We start from the raw sequence: 26,864 nt of genomic DNA, 5'->3' as shown, positions 1-26,864 counted from the left end.
CCTGTCTCCAACTCTAAAATGTAAATTTCAAGAGCATAGAGGGCATCTTATTTCTGTACTCTAACATAAAACAGCACTAAATAAATGCTAAACACATAATGAAGATACTATTTAAAAGCAACAAGTTACTCCTAAGTTTTCTCAGCATTTTTTCTGAGCTGGAGACAAGCACTTCTAAAAGCCACTGGACATCTCCACACATATGTCCTGTAGGTACCTCAGGTGCAAAATGCCCACAACAAAATTAATTATTTTCCCCTGAAAATTACTCCTTTACCTGAATTTCCTAATTTCACCAATGACATCATGATCTACCTTGTGACCCAAACTAAAAATTCACCTTCCTACTTCTGACCTAACTCTCCTTTAGTCTACCCTTCCTAGTTATCAGTTATCTTGATAAAAGTATCTTTAACAATGCCACTTCCCTATTCAAAAAATGCATTCTATGGCTTATTCTGTTAATAGGAAAAATTCAGACAATTTGGCAAGAACCCTCACAATCTGGCAACACCTACCTTTCCAGCCTCATCTCTCACAAATGTCTCCCCTGGACCATAATTTTAAACTCCACAGAATGTATAAAGAAATGCAGGTAGGTGGGCAATAGCAAGCCATCTCTAATAGAAATATAGATGTTTCTAGGTGTCAGAAGCAGGAGAAGAAAACAAAATCCAGTCGTCTTGTCATGTTTAAAGGTGTTGCAGGGTAATGGTATTAATCTCTTTATGGAACTCACACACATAGACATACTCATACACAGATAGGGCTAATGGGTGGGTATCCAGAGAGCAATGGCAAGCTGTATCTGGTATTCAAGAGAGAGATACAATGAACCTGGGGAACAAGAACAATCTATACAAATCTTTTTGATTTGGGAAGCAGGTACTCAAAAAATATTTGTTGACTGAATGATGAATGTTCAGGACAGAAATGATTAATCAGCCCTCACTAAAAAATATCCTAAAATTATCCACTTCCCTTTGCTCCCATTTAAAGGACATGAGCCTTCTCATCATGTGAAAGGGATCACCCTCATTGTCAATGAATAAACTGGTATTCTGGTTTACCTAAGTAGTGTCTTTTCCATGGATCTGAATAACCCCGAGTCAGTGCACAAAATCGATCTTGTGAATATAAACTGCTGAGAATAATCTCTTGGGCAATGGTATATTGCCCAATATAATACAAGCCTTTAGGGACTCATGGCTGCCAGCCAGTCTCTCCCAGTGTCACTTCAGCTGCTGACATTACCTACCACATCTCTGCTTCTGTGGATATGCTGAAACCCAACTCATATCTTGCTGCTGTCAACATCCTCTGTCCCCAATCTGAGTTAGTTGTTTCTGTTTTTGTATTCTCATCTTTATCCAACTGTGTTAGTTAACATATGATACTGTAATTATCTGACTGCTTCCCTTCTAGCCTCTGTACTCTTTGAAGGCTGGCATCATCTTTATTATGTGCTTTGCTCATAATAAGTGTAGATGAAGTGTGTGAATTCTTAATCCTCATCTGCAATACTTCAAACTAACACTATTCTTTAAAATGTTAAAAACCACCAAATTAGTTTTCATTTATATTAATTTTACGACAGTTGTCATAAAATATTTACTTCAGGAGGTGAGAAATTATGGCAAAGCAGATATATTTACTTGTCAAACATGGGAATTGCTATTAGGAAGGCTAATTCAAACCCACTCTGTTTCCCCTGTGTCACTCAATCCAATCTGTTAGCTTCCTATCTGTACAATGGGACAACCAGCATCAATCTCATAGCATTTGTGTGAGGATTAACAGAAGTAATATATTTATAGACATCTCAGTAAAAATTAGTTATAGACATGGCATTTAATGTAAGTAAATCTACAGAACCACATAAGAGCAAGAAATTAACTTGCCTTATCCTCCACTGTAAGTTTCCAAGGAAATAAGAAGCTTCCTCTCAGTACAGATCATACATTTCTTCTCATGAAGTACAGAAAAGCTAGTTAGCCCACCCCAGGATAAAAGGGAAGGACTATAGGAGCAGAACTTAAATGTGACCCCTGTTTACCCTGGAGTCCTAATAAGTCCATTAGAAACATGGAACCTGTCTATGCTTTCCCCCCTTGGGATCTCCAAAAGGATGTTGGTTAGAGGGGTTAAAAAGGCGGGCTGTCGCATTAACAAACTTGAAAACTTAAAACTTCATTTTTAAATGAAGACTCTAAGAAATAAAACCATGTTATCTTTTGAATGCTATTATAAAATAAGTAGCTATCTAAAATTCCTCTTACGTTCTTCTGGTTTCATTTCAGTTATTTTTTGTAGCCAATTTTTCCATGTTTGGCAGTCACAAGGCTCATGGGCTTCACCAAGGCACTCCCTAAAGAGGAAAACGTGGAAAAGGCAATTTAAAAGTATCCTTCATCAACATCAAGGTAAAAGCACAGGTGGGAAGTACTGTTCCAAATGTAAAGTTGAGAACACTGAGGCACAGTGACTACTGAGAGATGAAGCATTTCAATAGAGGAACTGGAAGCATGATTCTAAAGCTCAATACCACCAGGACAGATTTTCTTTCATCAGTACATTTATTCACACATTTTAAAAAGTTCCAAATAGATTACCTAATATTTATAATTTAGCCTCTCATGCCTTAAGAGCTGTAAAGTATTTTTTATCAATTGGGTTCTGTCTCACTAATAGTTTAAATTCTTGCAATTCAATGGGTGTTCCCCTGCCCAGCAGCATTGCCATTACTCAGGAGCTTGTTAAACATGCAGAAGAGCAGGCCCCATGAGACCTACTGATTAGAATCTGCATTTTATCAAAATCACCATATGACCCATCTGCATTTTAAAGTTTGGGAAGTACTATTTTACATCACATTCTTGTCATTACTTTTACCTCTGAATCCCCAAGTAACAGCAAAGGCAATCTAACTTACTTTCAAGTTTGATAAATTCCAATTTTCTGTCTTATTGGAATTTGGCAAATTTTTATTTAAATAATTAAAACTGTAGCAATGTATTATTTGTAACTTAATTATATATTCTTTCTATAGGTATATAAAAGTCAAACATTAAGGACTTCCCTGGGGGTCCACTGGCTAAGACTCTGTGCTCCCAATGCAGGGGGCCCAGGTTTGATCCCTGGTGAGGGAACTAGATCCCACATGCCACAGCTAAAAGATCCCTCATGCCGCAACTACAGATCCTGCATGCTGCAACTAAGACGCAGCACAGCCAAATAAATAAATAATAAATAAAATTTAAAAAGTCAAACAAAAATGACTTAGAGCCTTTACGAATTATTTAATTCAATATGACATTATATTCTGTAGCACAAAGCTAATCATTCTAGTTAATAACAAAACGTCATTTGGGGCAAAGAAAAACCCAATCTATGGGTGCCATCATCATCACCAGTCTCATTTTAAACAAAGATCTTTTCTTTTTCTTAATTTTTTTTTTTTCTTGGCCAAGAGGCATGTAGGATCTTAGTTCCCTGACCAGGGATGGAACCTGCGCCCCCTACAGTGGAAGCACAGTGTTTTTTTTTTTTTTTTTACATCTTTATTGGAGTATAATTGCTTTGCAATGGTGTGTTAGTTTCTGCTTTAGAACAAAGTGAATCAGTTATACATATACATATGTCCCCATATCTCTTCCCTCTTGCGTCTCCCTCCCTGCTACCCTCCCTATCCCACCCCTCTAGGTGGTCACAAAGCACCGAGCTGATCTCCCTGTGCTATGCAGCTGCTTCCCACTAGCTATCTAGTTTACGTTTGGTAGTGTATATATGTCCATGCCACTCTCTCGCTTTGTCACAGCTTACCCTCCCCCCTCCCCATATCCTCAAGTCCATTCTCTAGTAGGTCTGTGTCTTTATTCCTGTCTTACCCCTAAGTTCTTCATGACATTTTTTTCCTTAAATTCCATATATATGTGTTAGCATACGGTATTTGTCTTTCTCTTTCTGACTTACTTCACTCTGTATGACAGACTCTAGGTCCATTCACCTCATTACAAATAGCTCAATTTCGTTTCTTTTTATGGCTGAGTAATATTCCATTGTATATATGTGCCACATCTTCTTTATCCATTCATCCGATGATGGACACTTAGCACAGCGTTTTAACCAATGGACCGCCAGGGAAGTCCCTAAACAAAGATCTTGTTTACAAAGTTTAAGTTAAGAAGACATGCCAACTGACAGGTAGAGTCTTAACTAACTATGAGGTAACATTTCACTATATTAAGAATGTATCAATTCTACTTCATACCCATTAGGATGGCTACTATTTTTGAAAAACAACAGAAAATAACAAGTGCTGGGAAGGATGTGGAAAAACTGGAACCCTTGAGCACGGCTGGTAGGAATGTAAAATGATACAGCTGTTATGAAAAACATTTTGGTAGTTCCTCAAATAGTTTCAACAGAACTGAAAACAAGGACTCAAACTTTTACACCAATGCTCATAACAGTATTCACAACAGCCAAAAGATGGCAACAACTCAACTGTTCACTGACATATGAATGGATAAACAAAATGTGCTATATACACTCAATGGAATATTAGCCATAAAAAGGAATGAACTTCTGATACATGCTATAACATGTAATGAATTTTGAAGACATTATGCTAAGTGAGATAAGCCAGACACCAAAGGACAAATATTGTATAACTCCACTTATATTAAATATCTAGAATAGGGAAATTCATAGAGACAAAGTAGAATAATGATTACCAGGAGCTGGGGTCGGGGAGGGAGGATGGGGAGCTATTGCTTAAATAGTTGTGGAGTTTTTATTTGGGATGATAAAAATGTTCTAAAATGGATAGGGGTGATGGTTGCACAACACTGTTAATGTACTTAATGCCATTGAATTGTATACCTAAAAAAATCACTAAATACCTGGAAAGAATAACTTAATTTTCTTAAATTTCTGACTTATTACCAAATCTGGCATTTGGGAAACCTTTTCCATAACTGTGGTTTTATACAGCTCCTTAGTAACTTAGTGATAATTTAATAGACATTAATAAAATATTGCATTGATTAAAAGTAGAAGTAGATAGTATCTACAAAGTAGATCTTTCAAAGTAGATCTTTGAAAACTAACACATCAGAGAAAATAAGCCTGAACTTCTCCAAAGTACAGTACAGTGATGACAATGCTATCAGATGTAATAGGTGACTGATAATCTGGATTATGCCATGTGTAGGAAGACAGAGTATTCTGACAGAAATAATGAAGATACTGGAATGTTCTACAGATACTGGAAAACTAATTTCCTGAAGAAAGCTTTAACCAAGACACCAATGACTGGTAGCAAATACTCTGACAGAGAAACTGTAATTACACAGGATAGTGGGAAAAAGCATTCTAGGTTCAGTTATTAAGGGCACAGAACTTGTTGGTGAACAAGTTATAATAGAAGGGGTTATCCTGTGGTGGGAAGGAAAATGCCTACTCCTACCTTCCCTCCCAACAATGAATATATTCAGTTATATCCAAGCAGACATCTCTTGGGGATAGCTCTCAACTGATTCTGTCACACGTAGTTCTTAAAAAGAAGAAACTGTTATTGGCATTTCTTGTGGTTTTTGCAATCATTTTTAGAAAATATTTTTGAACTTTGGGGGGAAAGAAAGAAGAAAACCCTGAATCACATGCTTTTATTTTATAAAGATCTCTCTTGCAAAGCTTCTTTTTGCATGAAGCAGACTTTCTTTCTCTTTGAAACACTAGATAAGTAAGGGCAGCAGAATTCTACTTAGAATTTCCTTTTTTTCTTAGAATTTCTGACTATAGGCAAAGCTTTTATACTATATGAATACAAGTAGGAAGCTATGTAAAAACAAAAATTGCAAATTAATGCTTAGAGAGGTGAAGCAATGTAAAAATCCTAGAATATACATATATCATATACCTACATATATCAATCCTATAGCTTAATGAATTTCAAAAATGAAAGGTAATAAAGTTAAGTTCTGAATTGCTATGTCAGAAAATGATGATACTATTTGCTAAGTTATCTACCACCCTTATAATAGCAGAAGGAGTAAATAATTACCAAATGTGATCTTAAATCCATGTGGTCATCCACAGATCCCTTGAACTGGGATAAAATTCCAAGTAGGGCCTGTGATCTTGGCATATAGTTTCCAATGGATACTGAGTATAACCAGCCTGATATTTTGGGGTGTGAGAAAGAGTAGCTGACATATTTTCTCCAAACACTAGACTAGAAAGGTACAGTTTATAGCATCATATATGTTTATTGGCATATATAGCTTTTAGAATCTAATCTACCTTGGTAGGTTTTTCCATTAGTTTCCGTATTTTCAGTCAAACCAAACTTACTACTTGCAGCATACAAAGAGAGGTGGGGAAGAATACAAGAAAGTAAAAGCTAATCTACAGTGAAAACTAATAAAAGCTAGGCCACAGAAACCACAGAGTTTAAGAAGACAATGCCAATCACAGATTTTTCTTTTCCTTTCAAAATTTTATTATCCTCAGATGTTAGCAAATGTTATCATCTTCTTAATCTTCTATACATTTTACTAATCTATGTTTTCCATTTTTGTAGCCTCTCCACCAATCCTCTTAATCAGCTTTTTTCATCCAGGGGTGCTTACCTGAACCAGAGGGCTCAGAAAATGATTTTCTGAAGGATAGTACATAATTAGTACTATTCTAGATGGGGTGCTTTAGGGCACTAGAGCTTAAGTTTCTCAAGAAACTAACTTCAAAGAAGAAGCTCCTTTATTTTCTTCTTTTAATATTCTTACTAATAAAGTAGATTCATATTAATCTAAGGACAATTTATATGCAAACAAGTAAGCTTGTGTGTATTCAATAACTCACTTCTCATTTCTGTTGCTGGATCCTTATCTCTTCTGGTGGGATAGTGAGGTAGAATTAGGACTCAACCATCAAACAGTAAAACATGTAAAACTAAAAATTAGGAATTTGCTTTTTAAATGTTTTGAAAAATTATCTTAAGGCATGTGGATATAATCTATTATTCAGTATTTTGTTGCTATTTTACTTGCTGAACCTGATTTAGCCATGAAAGTAGTAAATGTGGTTTTCCTTTCATTAATCACTATATTCAAGCACTTAGCCAGAAGCCTCGCAAGCTTTTTCTGTAAAGGGCCAGATACTAAATATCTTGGGTTTTGCAAGCCATATGGTCTCTGTCACAACTACTCGATGCTGTCATAGCCTGAAAGCAGCCACAGACAATAGGTAAACAAACTGGCAATGAGTGGGTGTGGCTGTGTTCTAATAAAACTTTATTTTTAAAAATTGGTGCAGACACTACTTTGCTGACACCTGACCTAGAATTCAGTGCTATATATAGCTTGGCAGTTCAAGAAATATTTTTAGCTAATGATAATGATGATGGGGTTAAGAAATAGACCTTTCACGGTAGGGATATTTCCATAACTGCCTTTTTACTATCTAGCAGTGCTACAGTTTGATTTTGGTTTCTGATAAGCATACAAGTAAAGATTAGAGTTTTATATCTACCTCAAGTACAATATTTCCTTGCATATGTGATAAATCTGGAAATGAGCAAAAAGCATAACAAATACTATTTCTTCTTCTGATCACTTAATTAACTAAAACTAAAACAGTTATAATTGAATAAAGTATAACGCGGATGTCAGACAAACATACAGTCAAGAGACTATACATAGTTACATGGCCTATTCATTACTGATTTATCATCAGTTCATACTTACTAATTATTTATCAGGCACTAGAAATTAAATAAAACATAAGACACAAACTGGTTCTTAACTGGTACTGTGCATTAGAATCACATAAGAGCTTTTTTTTTTTTTTTTTGAAGCCCCACTCCAAAATCCACTAAATCAAAATATCTCTTGTCGGGGTCTAGAATGAAAATTGGGAAAAGCTGTCTTAATACTAAATTCTGGGCATGCCTGGTTAAGAATCACTGCTAGAGACTTCTACTTTAAGAAACGATGTTAAACTCTAAACATTTTCTAATCTATGGTGAGTAATTTGGTATTAAAGTTCAAGTGCATGGGCTCTAGCACCAGAGCTGGGCTTTAATTCCATTTCTGCCAATTCCTAGCTGCATAACCCTGGGCAACTCCTCTGTGCCTAAATTTCCGTATCTGTAAAATGGGTATAATAATATCACTCCGTTCATAGCATTGTTAGGAGAATTCAATATTTGAAAATATTTGGCAAGGTGGCTGGCACACATCAAGCACACAATAAATGTAAACTATCACCACTCTTTACATATTTTTTAATGAATAAGAATGACATCAAAAATACTACAATTTAAAGGCCTGATTCAAAGTATAAAGTCTCTTTAAAAACTGTCAGAAAGGTGATTAGGCTATTCCAACTTGTCTTTTACTGACCAGCAGAAGAGGTGTCCTTTTCCACAGTCCACAGCAGGGGCTCTGAGCAAGGCGAAGCTGAGTGTATCAGACCCAGATGTGTTTGACCCTTGTTTTGTTAGTCTGACTGCTCTTTCACAGCCTGGAGTAGGACACCATTTAATGGCAGGGTTATTTTCAACAAAGGCCTGTTTAAACAGCAATAACAAAACATAACAAAACATTTTAACTCTCAATTCTAATAGGGAGTGTACCCCATATGTCAATTTACTTTAAAGCAAAAACAGAGTGAAATAAAAAAACAAAGCATAGTCAGTCTCAAGAAACACTTAAAATAGTATTGGGATATATAAAATAAGAAGGAAAAATGTGGCAATTACCTTAGTAATGACATGACTTTTAAAATTTATGTTTTCTTTAATCTAAAAACCAAGTAGATGATGATAGAGTAAAAATGCTGTAATTTAAATACAGAAAATGTGTAATTTAAAAATGTTTGCTCATACAATGTGCCACTTTTCTGATGAAAAATAATTTTTATAAATAGAATCTTGTGATTATTAGTTGCATCAGAACAGTAAATTTCTAAATGGTACTCTAATAATACATAAAAATCAATATTATAAACATAGAATTACCATATGATCCAGCAATTCCACTTCTGCATATATACCCCAAATAATTAAAAGCAGGAACTGGGATAGATATTTGTACACCCATGTTCATAGCAGCATTATTCACAGCAGTCAAAAGGCAGAAACAACCCAAATATCCATGGATGAATGAATGCATAAACAAAATGTGGTATATACATTATTGGACTATTATTCAACCTTAAAAAGAAAGGAAATTTTGATACATGCTACAACATGAATGAACCTTGAAGACATTATGCTAAGTGCAATAAACCAGACACATAAGGATAAATATTGTGTGATTCCACTTATATAAGATGCCTAGAATAGTGGAAGACATAGAGACAGAAAGCACAACAGTGGTTACCAGGGGCTGTGGGAAGAGGGAATGGGAAGTTAGCGTTCAATGGGAACAGAGTTTCAGTTTGGGATGATGAAAAAACTTCTAGACATGGAGAGTGGTGATGGTTGCACAACAAAGTAAAAGTACTTAGTTCACTTAAAACTAGTTATAATGGTAAAGTTTATGTGTATTTTGCCACAATAATAAAAAAAAGAAAAATGTAAAAAAAAAGTCAATATTAAGATGCTTTCTATGTTAAAGAAACAGTAGGACTTCTTTTTTAAAAGTCCATGTATTAGGGATTAGACCATAAAAAAAATCTGAACAAGACAGTTAAAATGTAACTTTTAAATCACACAAAGATTTGCGTTTGCGTACACTTCTGAATAACTCCTGAGTGAAAAAGAAGATGGGGAAAAAAAGATGAAATAAACATTATAATTTGTTTTATGAAACTATTACTTGAAATTAAAAAATCCATAAATTTCCAAGTTGATAATCTTTATTTCTAAATATTTACACTGAGGAGTAAAAATATGTCTTCTGGAAAATTTAAAATAGTTACTATTTACTTTGAACGTTATCTTGATCAATCAGTTATAAAAGTTCAACATGCAAATCAATGAATAGTTTGGAGCGATAGTTTTATTTTTTTTGTGAACTACTATTATGGCTTTTTGCTTTTACTTCTATCATGATTATAAAATAATGCTTTAGTTTAAAACTATAATTTAGGCCACCATTCCTTTATGCAGTTTTTCTGACAAAGTCAGAGTCCATTACTTTGTTTTCAAAAATAAAACAAAAAAATTAAAATCTGTTATATAGGTTTAATAAAATTTATATTTTGGAAATCACACAGATAATTGGCAGCATACCTTAATATCAAACTGTAGGTATCGTTTGTCCATCTCCTTAGAAACTACGCTTTCTATGATATCCACAGGAACAAGTTGGAAGCAATCATATGCAGGGCAGAAAATGTTGTGAGCTTCACCTTCTTGAATTTTCAGATTCAAAAACCTATTAAAATTATCAATGGATAGAAAAAAGGCAAGGATATAATTTGCACATTCTAAGAATTTTTTCTTGATGCTGAATTTTCTGTTAGAGTATAATTAAAATATACCAATGAACAAACTGTGCAATATCAATTGTAATACATTAATTCATATAATTCACAAACACTGAACACTTATTACCTGCCCAACCATTCATTATATATGTATGAATATTTATATACAGATCTATGTTTTATAATTTCTTTAACTTTGTTTGCTTTATCCTCTTTAAAAATTTGAAACAATATATTTAACATTAAAAATAGAAATAAGTGGTTTAGAAAGGTCATATTCAATTCTCAATACTCTACACTTTTAAATTAAAGAGAGCAATGGTACAGAATTAAACCATAGATAATTCAAGAGATTTTTGAGGTGGCATTGGAATACAGCATAACTTTTTGAAGAAAAGGTTTTCTGCTTATATTTCATTTAGACAAATATTAAAATGAGTTTCATGTCCTATTCTAGGCACACTAGTTGAGGTAGTACAGAAAAGACATCCTGGAAAGTGGCAGGAATCTAGCCCAAGGTGAATTAAGTAGTTAACAGCAAGATTTTTTTTTTTTTGATGTCTGATCATATTTATTTGTTACTCTAAGAACATCTCATTTTTGACTGGACTCAGATTTAGAAGTAGAAGCTCTCAGAGAGGACAGCCTCCGTCTCTTGGCAATCTGTTCCTGGCGTTTTTCTTTGGCCTCCTTCATTCTCTTGGCCAAAAGTTTAGCATATTCTGCAGCCTCTTCCTTATTTTTCTTAGTACGCTGTTTCTTCAGAGCAATTTGCCGACGTTTGTGTTACAGAACACGTGGAGTAACAAGACGCTGAATCTTGGGTGCTTTGGTCCTAGGTTTCTTACCTTCTTTGTTTAGAGGCTTTCTCACAACATACTGGCGGACATGATCTTCTTTAGAGAGACTGAAAAGTTTGCGGATTCTGCTAGCTCTTTTGGGCCCCAGGCGATGAGGCACAGTAGTATCAGTGAGTCCAGGAATATCCTTCTCCCCTTTTTTACAATGACCAAATTGAGAACGCTCAGATTGGCATCCACAATGCAGCCCTGCACAGATTTGCGCTTTTCTCCAGTCCTCCTTGGTCTGTAACAGGAATGCCCCTTACTCAGTAGCAGGCAGACTCGGCCATGGGTCAAGACACCCTGCTTCATGGGGAAACCCTGTTTGTCGTTCCCACCACTGATTCGGACCACATAACCCTTCCATTCTTCAGCCAGAGCGTCAGCACCAACTTCTGTGGCCATACACTTCTCATAAAAGGTTCGAAGTTTTCGTTCATCGTCCACTTCAATGAGTTTCTGGCAGCCAGTGGCCGGGAAAGAGATGTTCAGCTTCATTCTGAAGCTGCCGACCGCCTCCGAGGCGCCACGAGAAAGAGCAACAGCAAGATTTTATATTAGAGAATTCCAGGTCTGCCACCAACAAGTTATATGACCTTAAGCAATTCATTTAACTGTTCTGGGCCTCAATTTCGCTATATGTAAAATGGAGATAACAATATGTACTTCTCAGGGTTGTTATACAGATTATATGATATAATGTATGTGAAATATTTACATGGTGCCTGGCACAGAAAAAAGAATTCATAAATTTTAGTGAGGGTTTTATCATTAATATTTCCCATGGAAAAAGAAGAAATAAACTTTAAAAAAATTTTTTATTTATTTATTTTTGGCTGCGTTGGGTCTTTGTTGCCGTGTGTGGGTTTCCTCTAGTTGCGGTGAGTGGGGGCTACTCGTTGTTGTGGTGCACGGAATTCTCATTGTGGTGGCTTCTCTTGTTGCTGAGCATGGGCTCTAGGTGTGCGGACTTCAGTAGTTGTGGCATGCGAGCCCAGCAGCTGTGGCTCGCAGGCTCTAGAGCACAGGCTCAGTAGTTGTGGTGCACAGGCTTAGTTGCTCCATGGCATGTCGGAACTTCCTGGGCCTGGGCTCAAACCCACGTCCCCTGCATTGATAGGCGGATTCTTAACCACTGCGCCACCAGGGAAGCCCTGAAGAAACAAACTTTTTTTTTTTTTTTTTTTTTGCAGTACGTGGGCCTCTCACTGTTGTGGCCTCTCCCGTTACGGAGCACAGGCTCAGCGGCCATGGCTCATGGGCCTAGCCGCTCCGCGGCATGTGGGATCTTCCCGGACCAGGGCACGAACTCGTGTCCCCTGCATCGGCAGGCGGACTCTCAACAACTGCGCCACCAGGGAAGCCCGAAACAAACTTTTGAAGTGTGAATTTCCCTTGCCTGAGGAGACATATCCAAAAAAATATTACTAAGAATGATGTCAAAGAGCTTACTGCCTATGTTTTCTTGTAGAAGTTTGTGGTTTCAGGTCTTGCATTTAAGTCTTTAATCCATTTTGAATATATTTTTGTGCATGGTGTGAGAGAGAGTAGTCCAACTTGATTCTTTGTATGTGGCCGTCCAGTTTGCCCAGTACCATTTATTGAAGGGGTCATCTCTTCTCCATCGTATATTCTTGCCTCTTTTGTTGCAGATTAATTGCCCATATAAGTGTGGGTTCATTTTTGGGCTCTCTATTCTGTTCCATTGATCTGTGTCTGTTTTTGTGCCAGTACCATACTGTTTTGATAACTGCAGCTTTGTAGTAAAGTTTAAAATCAGGGAGTGTGACAACTCTAGCTTTGTTCTTTTTTCTCAAGACTGCTTTGGCTATGAAGGGTCTTTTGTATGTCCATACAAATTTTAGAATTATTTGTTCTAGTTATGTGAAAAACGTCCTCAACAATTTTTAAAAGTGTAAAGGGATGTTGAGACTAAAAGTTTGAGAACAGCTAACTGCAGAGTTCCTTTTTTCACATAGCAGGATTCTCTTCCTTTTAGCTATGAATAGGTTCCCTGTAAAGTTAGATATAATTTACCTTAATACTTATAGTCCCCTGTCAAAGTGCACAACATACTTAGACATAGTTACTATATAATGATGTTTTTGAATTTTATGTATTCTAAATACATCAGAGCAGGTTTAACTATCTCTGGGGAATTAAATGACAGAACTGAGAAGACCTCACTGAAGAAAGGATCATCTCTCTGTGAGCCAGTCTACTAATTTTCAGCAACATAGAATTTCTCACTAAATTTAAAAGCAGAACATAGAGTTGATGAATGTTAGTAAAAGAGAGAAACCTGGGGCAAACTTTACCTATATTTTTATCTTGTAGGTCAGGTTCACAGATTATATCGTAAGTTCCCACTGTTTATTATCAAGCTTAGTAAGATGGTAATAACTAACATTTACTGAGTGGTTACTATATGCCAGGCCCTGTTCTAAGCATTTTCCATATATTAAGCCATTTAACAACAATCCTATAAAGTACTCACCACTGTCACCATTTTATAGTTTAGGAAATTGAGGCACAGGAAGGTTACCACTTAGTAAATCAACAACTAATCAGTAGCAGGAAGGATATTCTAGGCTGGGTAGAAAATAGTAATTTCTCTTTCATTTAAGCCCTTGGCATAGATGCTTCAAAGCACCTGTATAGACTGATGAGATAAGGGGGTAGAGAAGAGTAAGATAAATTAAGATGTTTTCAAAACTATCTAGGGACCTTTAAAAATTCTTCCTTGCTTCTTAGACTGAAGAGTTTTTCTATATGCCCATGAAAGGACTGCAATTAATTTTAAAATGGTTTTATTCACATACGAGTCACTCAATCTGGTACTTGTTTTACTGATGCTTGATTTGACAAGAACTACCTGGTAGGAGAGAGGAGGAATATCCTAGGTAGGCTGATAAGGTACCATGGAAAACAATAATTAGATCTTTCAAATTTAAATCTTACCATTAAGTATGGGAGATGGTTCCTGTGATAGGAGTTTGGAGAGGAAGGTCAAGGAAGTTCAAGAAAATTCAAGTAAATCCCTTAGAGGGGCTCAATTTTCACAGAGAAATCAACATCAAGAGTAACAAACTTGGTAGAACCCAGATAATACTTCCTAATATAATACAGTTGACAGTTTTAAGCTAAATAAAGTACTAAACCTGTGGAAGATTTTCTGTGCTCAGAACCAGCTCAAAGTTTGCTTTGTGTTGTGAGTTCTGACCTCTGCCAATTAATTTATCTGTATCAGCTGCACTGATTTGATCCCATCTAATTAGATTCAGAGTAGAGTCTAATCTATGTTTTAAAAAGAACAACCAGATATTCTTACTTATTCTGATTTTTTTTAAAGCAGATTATTTTTCCCTTCCAAATAAATAATGTAAATATAATATACAAATCCATTTATACAAATATAAATCCAAATATAATCTTCCCTTATATCCCAATTTGGAAAACAGATAAAGAAAATGTACTCAAAATGAAACCACAGTGACAGAAAGAAGATCAGTGGTTGCCTACAGATGGGAGGTGGAGGGTGGTGGTGGAAAGAGAAGGGTGGGAGGGATTTCAAGGAGAAATGAGGAAACTTTTGGGGGTAATGGATATATGCATTATCTTGATTGTCATAATGGTTTCATGGGTATATATGTATGTCAAAGCCTACTGAATTATTTATTTTGAATATGTGTTTTAGTGTATGCTATCCATACCACGACAAAGTTATTAAAAAAAAAACAACAGAAAATTTCCTCAGGTTCTTGCTGTTTCACGCAACATGGTATTCCCTAGTTCCCTATACTTGGTTCCTAGTATTCTACGAAAAAGAACAGTTTGAAAACTTTTCCCTTAAATATTAGTGATATGCTTTGCTGAGGTCATAATCATTAGATTTACGTGTCTCCAGAGATAACCTGATAACGTATTGCTCATTATATTGATCTTCTTCATTTAGTTTATAAACCTCTCTCAAAAAGTACAACATTAGAGCAACATTAATGGATGGTGAGAAAGTATAAATCTTGGCAAGGTAATGGGAAGGAGAACAGAGATAAACATGAGGAGGAAAGTAAAATTTCAGTTTGTAATATAGACCAACCATGCTTAGCAGAGACATCTAACTTTGAATTGATTAAAAAGGAATTTTAAGCGTCCATATTCTTACAGATTTCCAAGGCTATCTGCTTGTCACAAAAAGTTCAGAGAAAGCGTAAAAACAAATGCTTAAACAATCTTGGGATATAAGAAACTGATTCTTGATATTGAGGTGCAGCCTTAAAATTTACAATAGATGAGAAAACTTATTTACCTACATCTGCTTTGTTCCCCAAAGTACCTTACATTAAGCAAAATAACCTTAATTACTAAATTAAATAATTTTACTAAATTAAATAATTTTACTAAATTAATAGATAGGAAGATGTCAAAATAAAAACAGAATTCTTCTTTAGTAGTAAAATATAACACATTTGAGTGTAACTCTGAAACCAATATAAATAATCCATATCATTAAATACTGAAAGCAAGCAATTTTATTGCCAAATCAGAGTGCTATCATGCAGTAAGAAATACTAAGCTGCACATATACTCACGATTCCCAACATCCTCTACAAAAGTCATGTCCACAGGGCATATCCACTGGGTCTTCAAATACAGAAATACTGCACATACAAATGTCACACTGGAAGTGAAGAAGAAAATGATTTAAACAAAGTCATACCTTGGAGATAGAACATCTCTTTGTTCATTAGCTTATGGCAAAAATACTAGCATAGTAATTATAAACAGTGTTTCAAAGTTATAAGGGAAATTAAAGTTAGTGTGCCTACCTTTGACTAAATAACAAATATCATGCTTATCTCATTATAAATTATTGTGGGATTTAAATGTTTTAATGCAAAAGTGAAATTCTTAAATTCCAAACGTATGTGGTTAAATTAGCCAGCAACTATTTGTTTGGAAAAGGAAATACAAGGAACAAATCATTGCAATCTATTCAAGTCAAGATCAAATTGCTCCTTGCAAAATAACCACTTCAATATCATGTCCTTCACCCTATACGCACCCCAGAAAATCTACAAAAACGGAGTAACTCTGTTTTTTCAATACAGCAACTCAGGATATTCAGAGGAGCAATTTAAGGATTTCTACCCAGGGAACCATGCTACAAAGCTGTGTATCTTCTAAACAATAACTACCTTTATAATGTTACAGATGTGAATTACAGAAGTAAGATTCTGTTTTCCAAGAAGGCCCAGATAAAATCTGGAGTGCATTCATATTTATAACATATTTTGTGTGGCTGAATTATTCGAGAAACATAAAAAGTTCCTGTAACAGTACACCAATGGTTTGCCAATTAAAAATGCACACAATGGCAGTACTGTTTCTCAATAAAAAGCAAATATTTATTTTGGAAATGTATCCAGATGACAAACTCCAGAAGTTTTACTGAAACAAATACATAATCATCAACATATGATAAATGTCTTCAGAAAAATATAAAAATATTTTCATATCTTTGGGTTTCAGGTGCCTATCACAAACTCAACTTTTAATATTTCAGTATGGTGTGCTCAAAATTTTAAGCAATTGGAGATTTTAAGTGAAAATATTGTAGATGGTTTTCCCAAATTCTCTTATGTTTTGTTTTAAAAGAGAAAAAGAAACCCCTTTTGCTTTTCAATCTGTAATTCAGAGATCTCAAAAATAGTCTGTGATAATAAATATTTACCAAAGCATGAAATAATTGAACCTTTTAAGTAGGGTATAGGATTCAATTACAAGAATTATGACTAGAGGTTCCATGAAACAATATTAAAACTAAAACTATGGGAAGTACACGGAATACTAAACCATACCAAACTGGTGTCCAAATCCCCAGGAGATAAACTTATTTCATCTGGAGACGTGATGGAAGAACGTGTAGTCCTTGGAGTTCTTGGAGAAGGGAGTGTGTCCCAGGCATTATACCCACTTGGTGGTGGAGTTGGCATTTGAACACCTGATCGTTGGCAGCAGTTCTCTGGGTTGGACATCCAAGCTTCAAGTAATTTCTCCCTGTCCCAATCTTTAAGAAAAATAGAATGGATATCTCTCAAATAACAGAGAAAATACGGTGATGTTTTAAGAGCTTCATAATAACAAAAGAGAATAAGTTAGAGAGATATAGGTCATCTATGGAAAAAAAACTATTTGTATCAAAATAGTAATCGCAAATGAATGTTTATGATTTTATATCCATTCATATTTTTAAACAGAATTTAAAGTTTTATAATTTATCATGGCTTACAACCATGTCAATATCTAATAATATGGTCAAAATTTTCAGTCATTTCTACTAATAATCAAAAGTGGTGGCTCACATGTCATTGGAATTTACTAAATTTTTATAGGTATAGGTTTGATTAGGCCATTTTACTCTTTCAAGAATAATATGTAACTTCACAATTGGCCTCACTGCTGTCAAGTTGTAAAATGATTACACAGCTAACTATAAGCATGTCAAAATGCCAACAAGTCCTAAAACTCATTTGATAAACAGCTTGAAAGCAGAAGGAACTTCTGAAGAGATTATGATTATAAAGTTTTAGTGAATTTGATATAAATTGCACATTAAGTGAGACTGATTCTGACTTAACTAAAAAAAGGTTACCTTCCTAGTACAAACACTTTAAAAATAGTCAAGTGAAGTATGTTATTATAAGTCCAGAGCCATAAAAACCTAACCCATTCAAAACAATAAACTGATATAGCCAATGATTTTCCCAGGTGTTTTATATATATATTTCATTTACTCCTCCCAACAAACTTTTCAATCATTATTGAGGTGAAGAAACCAAGACTCAGGGAAATTACACAACTTGCCCAGGCTCACACAGATATGAAGGATTTGAAACAAATTTCTGTGAATCCAAAGCCTGTGTTCTTTCCACTGCAGCCCAATAAAGCATAGGGTCAAAAGTAATATGAGTCAATTATTTACCATGGGCCCATTCTATATCATTTTACAAATCAAATACAAATAACTGTGAAAACTTTCTATATAAGACTTTTTTCAACCATATGAAGTCAATATATTTGGTGGTTTACCAGGATAATTATGATTCAGACATGCAGTGAAGATACAGTGTGTTTCCATACGTGCAAAGGCACAGAAATATAATGGAGAGACATGAGCAGCTCTGTAAAGTTACAGTATACTATATTGTGGTTTGGGGAGATGGAAGATAAGATTGAAAACAGGAGTCATTACAAAAGAAGAAAAATCCAACAACTGAAAAACACTGCACATGAGTGCATTCTAGGAAATGTTGCTAAATGGACCTGAGTGTTTTGATAGGACATTACAGGCATACCTTGGAGATATTGCAAGTTTGGTTCTAGACCACTGCAATAAAGCAAATATAAAGCAAGTTATACAAATTTTTTGGTTTCCCAGTGCATATAAAGGTTATGTTTACACTACATTGTTTTTTTAGCTATAATGCTATTACACATTTAACAGACTATAGTACCTTAATTAAAACACTTTATTGCTAAAAAACACTAACCATCATCTGACAATGTAGGGTTGCCACAAATGTTCAAATTGTAAAAAATGCAATATCTGCAAAGCACAATAAAGCAAAGTGCAATAAAATGAGGTATACTTGTACTTACTTAAAAAGTTAAAACTTTCTTAGAACAATATTATTTTTCAAATCTCCACTACAATACTTTTTCATAAATGGAGAAAAGAACTACTATAATTTATATACACACATATTAAATTAAATTCTAGTCTTATCTGCTACAAATATTTTCCAGCACAATTCCTGCTTGGATTCTATCATATCATTCATTTAGCAAACATTTATTGAATGTCTTTTATGTGCCATATACTATGTCAAGCTGTAGGGACATAACAGGAGGAAAAAACAGGCATAATTCCTGCTTTCATGGAACTTAGAGTCTAGTAGGGAAAAAGACATTAAGTAAAATCAACACATTAAAAAAAATTATCACTGTCAGAAGCACCATTAAGAAGAGGTAGAGACTCCCATTCAGGAAGCTCATGGCTTGGAGCGGACATCTGAAGGATGAGTGGGAGCTAACTCGGTAAAAGGAAGAGGGAAAGACATTCTAGACAGATGGTACATAGCATGCTAAAAGGCCTTATGGTAGGAGAAAAGGTAGCATCCTTGTGAAATTAAAAAAGTCAGTGTAGCTGGAGCATGGAGACCAGAGGGAAAGCACTGTGTGAGTGAGGCTGAAAACAGGCAGTGACTAGGCCATGTAGAACTTTTTAATAATACTCCTATCATCAGTTTAGAAGTGACAGAAAGCCAGTGAAAACTGGGCTTAGGGTTAGGAAGAACAGGTTGTCACAGTTAGATCTGAAAAGATCATTCTGACTACAGTATGGAATAACAAAGAAATTGGATAGGGTGAGAGTGGAGGGAAAGGTAGACTAGAAAGGAGGCTACTGGGAAATACCAGTGAGAGATTATGGTAGCCAAGGCCATGGCTGGCTGCGGTGGAGATGAAGAGAAAGGAAGAAGTTAAGATCCGGGACGTGAGACTGAAAATTTGGTAACAATGGGATATAGGGTCTGAGGGAGAGGAAATGTCAAAGTTGTTGTCCCAGGTCTTCCACATTGGTTGGTTGGTGCTGCCATCTATGTAAATAGGGAATACCAGAGACTCAGGTACAGGTTTAAAAGCATGATTTTAATTTTAGACATGATGAGATTAAGGGGCTTTTGAGATATCCTAGAGGTGCTTTCAAATCGGCAGTTATATATAAGTGTACAGAGCTCAGAAGTCTAGTTTTAGAAGGAGAAATCTGTATCTATGGAAGCCATGGGAGAAGATGTCATTTCCTAGGAAGAGAGTAGAGTGAGAGGAGGTGTGGAATACCGATGTTTAAGTACCTATAGAAGTGATGAGTCTCCAAAGGAGATTTAAAAAATACTTCAGTATACATTTACTCTAAGGACAAGCAAACTAGCCTTGGTCTCATATTTTAAAAAACAGGTAAGTAAATTTTACTTATTTTCTCATTAGGTAGCTTTGAACTATATAAGTTACTTTTATTACTGAGGAAATGCTCAGAAAATGACCTTTGTATTCTTAACAGAGTCATCCTTAAAATTCAATTACTACTTAGTAAATACTGCCAAACATTTCTGTCTTCTGTCTTCAACCTCATTACTTTGGGACTAAATTTGACAGTAGATAACATAATACTTAAATCTATTTTCCTGTGGAAAGCTGAATGAATGTTACCAAGGATACAATCTATAAATCTAACGAAGAGTTCAGTTTAATAGCTCTGAAACAGAGCCCATCCGGATTTTGACAGCAATTAGTATAAACTGCAGCTCTGTGCACTGTCTTTTTTATTCACTAGCATGGTTTATCTCTGAAAATCTTATTTGATTATCAAAATATCACTGATATTACCTAAACAATATAGAAGAGATGTCCATCTGAAAACCTGCATTAGCCTCTATTATATGCCTTAATAGGAGACTGAAATATAGAACTCTTAAGTTATCAAAAAAGTTATCACAGAATAGACAAAGGTCAAGTAATAAAATTCAGTTAGATATCAGGTTATTAGAATTAACCCTACTATATAAAAGAAGTAATTTAGGGAAATATCAATGGAATGAAAATGGAGGTGATCATTTAAAAATACTTGATGACACAATGTGTAAACACCAGAGAAGAAAATCTTTGTTTTAATTACAATAAAATTACTAGTTAAGTTAGCCTTAGATTCTATATAATATTGTAAGTTAGAATTATGATATATTATATAATTTAGCTGAATGTAGATACCTGTGGCAGAAATGGCCATAAGTACTACACAACAGTTCTACAGAGTAGAACTATTGCTTGCAGTTAAGTGTGACCATGTGACAGAATTCTGGTCAGTGGAATAGGTGCAGGAGTGATTTATGCCACTTCCAGGACTGGGTCAAAAAACTTCCCACACCTATTTCTCCACACTTTTTCCTTTCTGATTGGTTGTCTGGAATGGAGATAATCCAGGCAACCTCAGAAGCTACTTTGTTAATATGGCAGAGTCTCAGTCAGTCCAAGTAACTGTGTGGAGCACAGCCCCTGTCCCATTCCTAACACTTTAGAGACTATTATGATTAATAAATGTTTACTGGGCTTCCCTGGTGGTGCAGTGGTTGAGAGTCCACCTGCCGATGCAGGGGACACGGGTTCATGCCCCGGTCCGGGAAGATCCCACATGCCGCGGAGCGGCTGGGCCCGTGAGCAATGGCCGCTGAGCCTGCACATCTGGAGCCTGTGTTCCACAACGGGAGAGGCCACACAGTGAGAGGCCCGCATACCACAAAATAAATAAATAAATGTTTACTGTGTTTGACTCGATACTTTCATTTCAGCAGCCAGCCTACCCTAACTAATACAACTGTCACGTTATAGCTCCTCACAGATGAATAGCTTCCACTTTTATGCCAGCTCTATGTTATATTTAAATGCACTCTCTTTATTTGAAAGCTCAAGCAAAGGACGGGGTGCTGTGAACCTCACACAAAAGAAAAACAATTTAAGGTATTTGGTATTTCTTTACAAGTTTTTACGAATGTTAAGTATTATTACTAAGAGGAAAATATTTTATCTTTAAATTCTAGGATTTTAAAAACTATTCTGAATTTCTCAATGTCGTTTTTGAAACCAGGTCTAAATTTTTTTCCCAAAGGATTTACTTCAAAATTTTAAAAGATGGCAATGGAGAAAAATAGTTTTATAATAAAAAGATGGATTTAAAAATATATAAATAACATTTCAGATATATTATCTATTCATTTTGTAACTATGATCTGAGGGCTTAAGGGATGCCAGATATTGTGGAAACAAAAAACAATAAAAAGCTGTCCTCTAAGAGCTCCCAGGCTCATGTAGAAGAAAAGCAAATAAAGAGATTATTACAATATTGTATTCTAAGTGTACGACACATAACATGCACAGGATATAATGGGAAGAGACAGGAAGGCTCTCAGTGAATACTTGGGAACACATAAGCAGAAAAGGTTTCCTGGAAGAGTGATTAATAAGGACAAGCAGGAGTGGGTAAATAAATGGGAAAATTAACAGCCCAGGTAAAGAAGCCTGGGTCATGAAGGTCTACTAAAGAGCTGGGATATTTTAAGTCTGTGGAGAGCCAGTGAAGGGTTTTTCAGCAGGGGAGTTACATGCTCAAAATTTTAAAATGCAATATAAAAAATGAATAAGGATGAAGAGGAATGGCAACAGCGGAGACTACAATTTAGATGAAAAATAATGACAACCTGAATTTAAGTCAGTGGCAGTGAGAATGGAAAGAGCTAGGGAGGATGGGGAGAGGATGAGAGATATTTAGGAAGAGGAATGATAAGACTGTGGCCAAATGTAATAGAGATGAAGAAGGAAAGTATGACTTCCCAGTTTCTAGTTAGGGTGATTAAATTAATGTGGCAGTCCATTTATCAAGACAGTGGGAGAAATGATGAGTTCAGGTGTGGACACCCTTAGGTTGAGGAGAAAATGTTAAAAAGGCATTTAGAAATAAAGCCTTGAATACTTTATTAAGGTCAGGTGGTAGATATATTCTTTATTATTTAGGTGGTTTTTGAAACCCTTGGTTTCATTAGATAAATGTGCACAGCAATGTTTCTCAGAAAACGGTCTACTTTGTAAGGCTTGTTTACAACACACGTTTTTATGCTGCATCCCTCACCTAAAGACTTAGACTCTCTGGAAGTCGACCTAGGAATCTCTGGTTAGTTTCCCAGGCTATCCTTATTTATACTAAAATATAGAGCCACAGAACTCTGGGAAATATCAATATTGAAGTTAGTGATTCTGGATGGTTATACACCAAATTATTCACAGAGGTGATCAAAGGATGATGAAATGCAGTTTTAAATTTTATTCTGATCAAAACGTTATATAAACGTTTTTGGAAGTTGACATTCTATTTTAGGATAGATGGTACAGATTTATAGTTAAAACAGACCGGTATGCCTCAAAATTACTGGATGAGAATAGCCATTTACCTTTCTATCTTTAAAAAGCATTTCTAAATCAGAAAAAACCTCTTTGAAATAAGCCAAAATGTCAAATATCAAGTGTGCAATGAGAGGGTCCAACTCAGCATGTAACAACTCCCAGAATGGCTATGCTAAGTATCACAGAGAACTTAAAATAAGCTGAGCACTTTTCCTAAGTAAATCTGGTAATGTCCTCAAAAAAATAAAAACAAACAAAAAAACCTCACCTTAAAAGAATAGCATATTCCTGCCTTGACTCTCTAAATTTCTCTTTGTGCATTTCATGGTGAGAAACAGCTTTTACATAAAATAAATACAACTGACAATACTGATAACACAACTGTTAGTTAACTTTATTTAATTGACTTTAGTAAAAATTAATGTTAAAACCAGGACTAGGACTATGGATTCCAACTCTCAACCCTGCTTGAATCAGATACATTTCTAAAATTAGACAATCTATAAGTTGATTTAGTAGCTCAATTTTTAAAAGAAATTTCCTGTTTCTCTCTACAATTTGTAGCTAGTTTATACTTCAAAATACAAAATGTTAAAAAAAAAATACAAAATGTTATGAGGATGCTGAGTACTGCAGTAACTACTGCACAAAAATGAACTTAGGCTTGTTTAGCAAACTATTTTGTTTTATATTAAAACATTAAAATAGCCACCTTTTAACTCTGAAAAGTTTCAAAAGGCACTCGTGTTATCAGAAGCACATTTCTTTCATTACCATGAGCTCGAAGTAAAGCTTCAGCAGTAAATAGTGGAGCCTGGAGCATGTCTGCTGTTTCCACAATAAGCATATCTTTCAATCTACGAAGATCCTGAGGTCTTAATCCTTCATATGGCTTTAAAAAGAAGAAAAACAAAGTTAAATTGGCTATTATACTATTAGGAAGTTCTAAATGCCTATAAATAAATATATATGATTATCATTTATTTAACCTTCCAGTTCCAGTTTGGCAATGAAGTTAAAAAGGCTCTGTATGTTCCACTATCATGGACTTCAAACTACTCTCTCACAAGTCTTTTTTAAGATGGAAAGTGGATGCCTAGTCTCATGTACCTTATTTCAATCCTTTAAACAGATGTAACCAGCTTACTGCAGTAAGCATAGAACTAAAGACCATAACTTAAAAAGCAGTAGAAATTCTCAAATACTTATCAGAATAACAACCATTGAGGAAGTCCTTTGGTAACATCCAGAGAGTTCTGGGCAGTCAGTAAGCCCTATCCCTTACAGCTGATTTATAGATATTTTAAAACTAGATATTATCTTTATTTCTTGCTTTGTTTTTTTGATTATCATGGAAACCATTTCATCAATTCTTACTTAACCCCATATGGTGGGAACTCTATTCACCAGGGGTAATTTCTCTCAGTTGATGTATGTTTCCTGATCCTAAGATGTCTTCTGGCAGGGAAGCATATACAAGCAATGAGTGTAGTAATGACAGGAAAGACTGACAAACTTGACTGCAAAAGAAACTGCCAAGGTTTAAACATAAAAAGTGTGTTGCTTTTAATATATAAGGAATTTGTGACAATCAGTAAATTTAAAATGTCAAAAGTTATAAAAACACAAACATCCTTAAGTATACAAACTCTTTACCTAACAAACTGGCCAAGGTTTGGAAAAAAACAAAAACACCCCTCAATATTGGTAAGGTTGCAGTGAGATGGCCCTCTGATGTACTGTGGGTAAAAACAGAAATTGGATTATCATTTAATGACTAAGCATCACGTATCATGAGCCTTTAAAATACTGATCTTGTGACTCAATAACTTTACTTATAGGAATCTATCCTAAGGTCTAATCACAATGTGAACAAAACTGGTCAACTGCAATGTTACTTTTAAAAGTGACAAAATGCAAGGAACCCAAATATACTTTCAGGGAGTTATAGGACATCTACATGTTAGAGTAGTTAGCAGTCATTCAAAATGTTTTCCATGATGAGTCTGTGAATATCAAAAAATGTTAAGGAAAAAAAAAACTACAGGATGTAAAATGTACAATATCATCACACTGATGAAAAATGGAAGGCAAAATGTTACAAGTATTATTTATAAGTGGTAGAATAATGAATATTTTAAATTTTCATTCTGCTTCTTCTTATAAAAGGGGTGTTTGGCTGAAAAAACTTTAATTAAAAAATTAAAGAACTTCCCTGGTGGTCCAGTGGTTAAGACTCCACGCTTCCAATGCAGGGGGCGCGGGTCTGATCCCTGGTCAGGGAACTAAGATCCCACATGCCACTCAGCACGGCCACAAAAAGAAGAAAAATTAAAGAAAAATCACTGGGGATGTTAAAAAGCTTTAAACAGGGGCAGAGCACGCACTCAATCAGTCTGCAGTGTTACTCTTTTTACAAATGATAGTAAAAAAAAAAAAAAAACTTAATGCTGAATACATTTCATATCATACTGTATTAATAGTCTACTACACCTATATATGCATTCAGCTATACTGCCATGAATCTCTACATATTACAGGTATCCTATAACCTTAAGTAGAAAAAGAAATAAAAATTTAACCTAAACTATTCTATATAGGGATTAACTAAAAAAGGAAAAAGGGGAAATTTAACCCAACTATCCTTTAAAAAGTGCCCCCAAATCATCATATACAGTTTGCTTTTAAGCTAATTTATGAACCATACTTTGTCCTGCAAAAATCTACCAAATCCTTTAATGATTAAATTTGTAGTACTCATTCCAGTTAGAATTTATACACTATATATAACATTGCTTCTAGAAACTGTGTTCCAAGTTCAGATTTGGGACTCCAGGTATCTTTCCTGCCTCAGCAATGAAAATCAATATTTCCTGATATTCCCAGTGGTGGCAACTGTTTATTTCCTGGTATATTTCCTAAATGTTCTTTTTCAGATTAGCCATCATTCTACCTAATTTATGTTGAACCAAATAAAATTTTACTTTAGATACATTAAGAAAGGAATAATATTGATATAAAGCAATCTGTATAGATTCTTTTTTTTTAATGCACAGTTTAAAACCTAAATAGGTTACAATGGAAGAAAAATAGTCCTTGAAGGAGAAAGACATACTCCCTTCATGAACATGTAACATATTCACTCTGAATTTCTGCAATGAAACTATAACTAGGCCATGTGATGCATTTCAATACATTGCTCAGTTCCAAGCGGGCAGTACCCCTTTCTTCTGCAGGAGGGATTAAGATGAAGGTGCCTTTCTCTTTCCTGCTGCAAAGATAAACTGCTTCTTTTTCAGATTAACACAAACCAGCAATAACCTTCAAAGCAGTCCAATACTGATACAAAGAAAGAAAAAGAAAACTAATTTAAAGAGCAATGGCAAATAAAAGTGCCTAAACACATACAAATAATAGTTATATAAGTCCTCTCAGAATCAAGTTAGCACTGAATACTGAAGAATCAGAATCGTTTTTAGAGGAAAAAATTTACTGTGTCTTATAATAATGTCTTTATTTAAGAAATATTTATGGATGCCCACTGTGCATGCAGTGTGTTAGACACTGAAAATA

General features: G+C 35.0%; 1 protein-coding gene and 1 pseudogene across 8 annotated transcripts in view; both read right to left on the bottom strand.

The window, feature by feature from the left end:
* ANKIB1 (ankyrin repeat and IBR domain containing 1) overlaps positions 1–26,864 on the bottom strand; it is a 158,722-nt gene that overhangs the window by 25,460 nt on the left and 106,398 nt on the right. For all 8 annotated transcript variants that reach the window (XM_027102428.1, XM_027102429.1, XM_027102425.1 and 5 more), the window contains 6 exons: positions 24,066–24,183; positions 17,141–17,349; positions 15,872–15,960; positions 10,241–10,385; positions 8,406–8,572; positions 2,280–2,368 (listed from right to left, as the gene is read on the bottom strand). In XM_027102428.1, the coding sequence (XP_026958229.1) occupies positions 2,280–2,368; positions 8,406–8,572; positions 10,241–10,385; positions 15,872–15,960; positions 17,141–17,349; positions 24,066–24,183 (817 nt within the window). The remainder of the gene's footprint in view (positions 1–2,279; positions 2,369–8,405; positions 8,573–10,240; positions 10,386–15,871; positions 15,961–17,140; positions 17,350–24,065; positions 24,184–26,864) is intronic.
* Positions 10,981–12,160, bottom strand: LOC113618357 (40S ribosomal protein S6 pseudogene; annotated as a pseudogene).

The sequence above is a fragment of the Aethalodelphis obliquidens genome, unplaced genomic scaffold (assembly GCF_003676395.1).
Source record: "Aethalodelphis obliquidens isolate GAN/ISIS:26980383/991018 unplaced genomic scaffold, ASM367639v1 scaffold5, whole genome shotgun sequence".
In the NCBI taxonomy this organism is placed as follows: Eukaryota; Metazoa; Chordata; class Mammalia; order Artiodactyla; family Delphinidae; genus Aethalodelphis; species Aethalodelphis obliquidens.
This window is presented reverse-complemented; position numbering and strand designations above follow the sequence as displayed.